We start from the raw sequence: 7,607 nt of genomic DNA on the forward strand, positions 1-7,607 counted from the left end.
TCCGCACTCAAGTACTTGTTTAGCAAGAATGATGCAAAGCCTAGACTTATTCGTTGGATTCTGTCGTTATAGGAGTTTGATATTGAGATCAAGGATAAGAAAGGTGCTGAGAACATAGCAGTAGACCACCTTTCTAGCCTAGAAAACCCGACTTTGGAGGCACTTGATGAGAGTGCGATTGATGACAATTTTTTGGATGAATTCCTATGCTCAGTTTAGGTTAATTTTGATATCCCTTGGTGTTTTGATTTTGCAAACTATCTGGTTATTGAAGTCCTTCCGAAGAGTATGACATTTCAGCAAAAGAAGAAATTCTTTTCTGAATTGAAATACTAAATTTGGGAGGACCCTTTCTTGTTTAGAGTTTGCGCATATCGAGTTATTCGGCGATGTGTACATGGGGAGGAGATCCTCCAGATTTTAAGGCATTGCCATGAAGGATCAAAGGGAGGTCATCAAGCTGCAAATCACACAGCTAGGAAGGCACTAGACTCTGGCCAATGATCTTTAGGGATGCTAGAGCATTTGTCCAGTTCTGTGATGCATGCCAAAGATCAGGTAACATCTCTGCTCGTGATGAGATGCCCCAAACAAGCATTCAAGCTGTTGAGATTTTTAATATTTGGGGCATCGACTTTGTGGGACCTTTCCCTTCTTCCTATGGAAATAGATACATCTTGGTTGCTGTTGAGTACTTTTCAAAGTGGGCCGAAGCACAAGCTTTTCCCATTGATGATGCTAGGGTAGTTATAGGATTCCTCAAAAGACTATTTGCTAGGTTCGGGACACCTAGAGCTCTTATTAATGATAGGGGGACTCATTTCTATAATGACTAGTTAGAAAAGGTTCTTAAATGCTATGGTGTATCATACAGGTTTTCCACACCTTATCACCCACAAACCAGTAGGCAAGTGGAGGTTACTAATAGGGGTTTGAAACAGATTTTAGAGTAAACTGTAGGAGTGAGTAAGAAGGACTGGGAGAAGCTAGATGATGCCTTGTGGGCATTTAGGATGGCCTATCGTACTTCAACTTGTTTTACACCATATAGGCTAATTTATGGGAAAGCATGCCATTTGCTTGTTGAACTTGAGCATAAAGTATTGTGGGCTTTGAAAACCTGCAATTTTAATATTGATAATGCAGGTAAAAATAGACAGTGACAGCTTAACGAGTTGGAAGAGGGCGTAACCAAGCATATGGCAACTCCTTAATCTACAAGGAGAGTACCAAGAAGTGGCATGCAAGAGGCTAAGGAGCACCAAGGAGTTCCAAATTAGGGATTGTGTTTTATTATATAACTCACGACTCTGGCTCTTTCCTGGGTAGCTAAAAAGCCGTTGGTTAGGACCACTCACCGTCCATTAAGTTTTCCCATATGGCACAGTGGAATTGCACCATCTAGAGAAGAGAAACCTCAAGGTCAATGGGCATAGGTTGAAGCATTACTATAGTGACTGATAGTGTGTATTTTATGCATACTAATTATCATATTTTCTTGGTTATTATTGAGTATTTATGCTAAATTGTGGATCTTAAATGTGATTATTGATTTTCATATTAGACGGAACATTTTGATGCAACATGAAGCTAAAAGGATGATATTTGATGAGTTTTCATAGAGATTGATGCTTTGGAGAGTTTTGGATAAAAGAAATCCGAATGTGTGAAAAGATAGCAGAAGATCTCTTCAGTTAGAGCGTGCCCACGGTGTATTCCAGGAATCCGAATCTGTGGAAAGATGGCAGACGATCTCTTCAGTTAGAGCGTGCCCACGGCGTATTACAGGAAACCGAATTTGTCGAAAGAAGCTTAAAGTGATGCTATTTGCCATGTGGCTTTTTAATTTATTTTTGGGAATGTTTATTTACTAAAAACCCCTCACTACTTAAGGTTATTTTAGGAATGAATGATTCCTTCCTTAGACACACCATCTAATATTTCTTAAGGGCCAAGTTTTCCTATAAAAAGAAAAAGATGAGAAGAGATGGATAGTTTTTAGGTTTTAGAGAAAAGGGGGCAGCAAACCAGTTTTCTTCTTCCTCTCATCCATTGTTTTAGCTTTCTTCTTTGCTTTATTTTCTCTATAACAATTATGTGTGGCTGAACTCTTTCTTTCCAACTCAAGGTTAATTAAGGTTTGAATTCATATGGGTTGTGAGATTTAATTGTTCTTCATTATTTTCTCAAATTTATTAATATTCATGTACCTTCTATGCCTATTAGGAATTCTATTTTTGTTGATTGTGTAAAAAGGCTTATTACTCAATTATCAAGATAGTCTATGCCACATTATAATATTAAATCTGTAATTGTTTTATTATTTTAATGATTAGTGGTAGAATATCATACCCATGTTATGTGGATACATGATCTAGTCTAAATGAATTCATCTTATGTATTTGTTGGCTGGGATTGGGTTTCTCTAGATTGCATTGCTATTGGTAAATTAAACCTTTGAAGCTTTTCTAGGGTTGTTTATTCAATAAGAGAATTAGTCAAATGGCTTCCATTGGTTAACGAAAAATTAAGGAGAAATTAGGTTGTTAGAGCTTCTCAATAACTATAAGCAATCTATTAATAGATTTGGAAATTATATTTGCATCAATGATCAATTCAATGAATTAAAATTGAGATTATACCTTGGGTTGGAGTTTTCTCATATTGATTTATCTTCTCAAATTTTATTATTGCTTCTAATTGATTTCTACTTTAATTTGTTTTGATTCCAAATTTAAAACCCCCCCTAATTTTATTTGAATTTTGTTAAAGAAATAAATCTTACCAATCTCTGTGGATTCGACCCTACTTGTCACTATTTACAAGTTGTTTTTATTTGAAGAGTAGGAACTTATTTTTGTTGGATTCGACACCCACCAAATTTTGGCCCCGTTGCCGGGGATTGGTGTCACTTAATTAGATTTATTTCTTTTATGCCTCGTTCTTCTCATACAAAAAGTTTTGAATTTGATCCTGGGATTGAGAAAACCGCAAAAAAGATACTAAAGAACGTCATAAGAATTCCAAATCTTCTTCACCTTTTACACCTCCAAAATTGGAAACAGATTTTGACTTGATTGATTCTTCAAGTGATTCTGAATTAGAAGAAACCATGGAAAATCAAGGAAGAACTCTGAGGGAATTAGCGGCACCAAATCTAGACCAACAATAGCTTTGCATTAAATATCCCGATTTGGAGGTAGCCTTTGAGCTAAAATCAGGTTTGATACATTATTACCTACTTTTCACGGTCTTGAGAATGAAGATCCTCATAAACACTTGAAAGAATTTCATGTGGTGTGTTCAAGCATAAGACCACAAGGGGTATCCGAAGAACAAATCAAAATGCGTGCATTTCCATTTTCATTAGCCGATAGAGCTAAGGATTGGCTATTCTATTTGCCATCTGATTCTATCACCACATGGACGGATATGGTAAGAGCATTCCTTGACAAATTCTTTCCCGCCTCAAAAGCCGCAAGTATAAGGAGAGAAATATGTGGAATCAAGCAAAAAGATGTGGAAACTCTCCATAAATATTGGGAATGGTTCAAAAATTTGTGTGTGAGTTGCCCTCAACTTGGAATTACCGAACAACTTCTCATCCAATATTTTTATGAGGGATTGTTACCCATGGAGAGAAAAATGATGGATGCCGCTAGTGGAGGCGCTATAGTGAACAAAACTCCTCAAGCCGCTAGGGACTTGATCTCTATCATGGCTGCCAACTCTCAACAATTTGGCTTCAGTCAAGACTCAATACCAAGAAGAGTGAATGAGGTAAGTAGGAATTCTATCGAAACTCAATTGTCTAAACTAACCTTTCTTGTTCAATAATTGGCCTTAGGAAATGCACCAAAAGCCAGAGTTTGCGGAATTTGTACTGATCCAAGTCATCCAACCGACATGTGTCTAACACTTCAAGAGGACTCTAATGAGCAAGTCAACATGGTTGGAAGGTTTCCAAATAGAAAGTATGATCCCTATTCAAACACGTACAATCTAGGATATAGGGATCATCCTAACCTTAGCTATGGATCAAGAAATCAAAATTTCCAAAAATCACCTCCTGTAAAGTAAGGTATGTCTCTTGAAGATATTGTTAAAGAGCTTGCTAATAATACAAATGTTTTTCAATAGGAAATGAGAGCAAGCATTCAAAATTTAGAGGCTCAAGTAAGGCAACTGGCATCTTCATTGAGCAAATTAGAATCTCAAGGTAAATTTCCATTACAAACAATTGTCAATCCAAGGCACAATGCTAGTGCAATAACCTTGAGAAGCGGAAAAGAATTGAGAGAATTTGATGATGCCTTTTAGAGGAGATTGAAATAGAAGTGGTGACCTCATTGCAAGAAACCGACCAATCTCAAGTACCCAACAACGAGAAACAAAAGGTATTGGTGACAAAACCTCCGTTTCCCAAAAGATTTGCCAAATCTAAGAAACAAGAAGAGGAAAAAGAGATATTTGAGACATTTCGCAAAATTGAGGTAAATATTCCTTTACTCGATGCAATTAAGCAAGTACCTCATTATGCTAAATTTCTTAAAGAGTTGTGCACCAATAAGAAAAGGTTAGAAGGTATGGAAAAGATAAGTGTGGGTGAGAATGTTTCGGCTATTCTTCAAAGAAAGCTACCTCCTAAGTGCAAGGATCCAGGTACGTTTACCATCCCTTGTAAGATAGGCAATGTTGAAATTAAGAGGATGATGTGTGATTTAGGAGCCTTAATAATTGTCATGCCTCTTTCAATTTATGCATCTCTAAAATGTGGTAAATTAAAAGAAACGGGTGTTGTTATACAACTTGTGGATAGGTCAGTTGTGTATCCTAAGGGTGTCTTAGAGGATGTTTTAGTGCAAGTGAATGAATTGGTATTTCCTACAGATTTTTATGTACTTGACATGGAAGAAGATAATTCTCCTAACTCAACATCAATTTTGTTAGGAAGACCATTTCTTAAAACTTCAAAAACAAAAATTGATGTACATGATGGCACACTTAGCATGGAATTTGATAATGAGATCATAAAATTTAATATCTATGATGCCATGAGATATCCTAGTGATATATCCTCAATTTTTGTCTTAGATGCAATTGACACTTTAGCGCAGGAAACTTCTGAATTGGAACATGAAGACAAGTTACAAGTTGCACTCACTAATAACCTCAATCCAAAAGAACTTCTACGCCTTGAAGCACTTTATGTGATAGATTCGCCTCTACAAGACACTATTTTTGCATTGGATGCACTCAAGCTTGTGAGAAGTAATGTTGCTTATATTGATTTATCTTATTCTCATAAAAAAGCTTATTCCTTTTACTATATAGGCACCAAAGTTAGAATTGAAAGCTCTACCTAGTCATCTAAAGTATGTGTTTTTAGGAGAAAATGAATCCTTGTCGGTTATCATATCTAATAACCTCACTACTTTGGAAGAAGAGGTGTTGATTCGGGTACTTAGAGAGTACAAAGAAGCAATTGGGTGGAATATAGCTGATATCAAAGGATTGAGCCCCTCTTTGTGCATGCATAGAATACTTTTAGAAGAGAAGAGCAAGCCACCTAGAGCAACCCAACGCCGACTAAACCCTCCTATGATGGAAGTGGTAAAGAAAGAAATTATGAAACTTCTCGATGCAGGTATGATCTACCCAATTTCTAATAGCAATGGGTAACTCCAATTCAAGTTGTCCCAAAGAAAACGGGTATAACAGTTGTAAAGAATTTAGATGGTGAGTCAGTTCCAACCTGCATTCAAAATGGGTGGAGAGTTTGCATAGACTATAGAAAATTGAATACTTCAACTCGGAAAGATCATTTTCCTCTCCCATTTATTGATCAAATGCTTGAGCGTTTAGCCGGTCGTTCTCACTTTTGTCGTCTTGATGGTCAATCAGGTTTTCACCAAGTTCCGGTGGCACCCGAAGACCAAGAAAAGACAACTTTCACTTGTCCATTTAGGACTTTTGTATATCGACGGATGCCATTTGGTCTTTGTAATGCACCCGCAACCTTCCAAAGGTGTATGGTTAGTATATTTTCAGATTATGTAGAGAATATCATAGAAGTTTTTATGGATGATTTTACGGTCTATGGTAATTCTTTTAATGAATGTCTGGCTAACCTTACTAAAATTCTTAAGTGGAGCATAGAAACAAACCTAGTTTTAAATTATGAAAAGTGTCACTTCATGGTTGATCAAGGTCTTATTCTAGGTCATGTTGTGTCTTCTAGAGGAATTGAAGTTGATAAATCTAAGATAGATGTGATCAAATCCCTGCCTTACCCCGCTAGTGTGCGGGAAGTTCGTTCTTTTCTTGGTCATGCAGGATTCTATCGATGTTTTATTAAGGATTTTTCGAAAGTAACTCAACCATTGTGTCGCTTACTACAAAAGGATGTTGAGTTTGTACTCGATGAGTCATGCAAGGAGGCATTTGATAAATTGAAAGATGCGCTAACTTCAGCACCAATTATTCAACCACCAGATTGGACCCTTCCGTTTGAGATCATGTGCGATGCTAGCAACCATGCCGTGGGTGCCGTCCTTGGGCAAAAAGTAGGAAGAGCTCCACATGTCATTTATTACGCCTCAAGATCACTAGACAATGCACAATGCAACTACAGAACAACGAAAAAAGAACTTTAGCCATTGTTTTTGCTTTAGAGAAATTTCGCTCATATTTACTTAGAACTGACGTGATTATTTACTCTTATCATGCAGCTATCAAGTATTTGCTTTCCAAGAAGGACGCAAAACCAAGACTTATTCATTGGATACTCTTACTACAAAAGTTCAACTTAATAATAAAAGACAAGAAAGGAACAGAGAATTTGGTTGCGGATCACCTTAGTCGGTTAATCACAAATGAAGAGCCATCACCTTTGAAGGATGAATTTCCAGATGAGCACCTATTTTCTATTCATAATTGTATTCCTTAGTTTGCCGATTTAGTTAACTACTTAGTTACTAGAACGCTACCAAATGATTTATCTAGGGGTCAAAAGGATAGAATTAAGAGTGATGCCAAATATTATATATGGGATGATCCTTACTTGTGGAAATTTTGCTCCGATCAAATCATTAGAAGATGTGTGTCACAACATGAAGTTGCATCCATTCTAACATTTTGTCATTCATATGCATGTGGAGGGCACTTTGGCCCCAAAAGAATGGCTCGTAAGGTGTTAGAATGTGGATTATTTTGGCCCAATTTGTATCGTGATTCATACATGTTTTGTAAAGCATGCGAAAATTGTCAAAAGACGGGAAACTTAGGACATAGAGATCAAATGCCACTTACCTCCATTCTTATTTGTGAAATATTTGATGTTTGGGGCATAGATTTCATGGGTCCTTTTCCTCCTTCTAATGGCAATATTTACATACTTCTTGCTGTGGATTATATTTTAAAGTGGGTAGTGGCAAAAGCTACTCGGACTAATGATTCTAAAATTGTTGTAGATTTTCTTAAGTCTCAGATTTTCTCAACATTTGGCATGCCAAGAGCTTTGATTAGTGATCGTGGCACTCATTTTTGCAATAGAGTGGTTGAAGCCTTATTGAAAAAGTACAATATCACACACCGTACTTCTACGG

At 36.8% G+C, this 7,607-nt stretch overlaps 1 protein-coding gene across 1 annotated transcript; it reads left to right on the top strand.

The window, feature by feature from the left end:
* The first annotated feature begins 500 nt into the window (after window positions 1-500).
* LOC125369528 lies at window positions 501-836 on the top strand. Its single transcript, XM_048372297.1, has one exon. It carries the CDS (start codon window positions 501-503, stop codon window positions 834-836), a length of 336 nt encoding a protein of 111 aa, XP_048228254.1.
* Window positions 837-7,607: the final 6,771 nt, after the last annotated feature.

The sequence above is a fragment of the Ricinus communis genome, chromosome 3, assembly GCF_019578655.1.
Source record: "Ricinus communis isolate WT05 ecotype wild-type chromosome 3, ASM1957865v1, whole genome shotgun sequence".
Classification (NCBI taxonomy): domain Eukaryota; kingdom Viridiplantae; phylum Streptophyta; class Magnoliopsida; order Malpighiales; family Euphorbiaceae; genus Ricinus; species Ricinus communis.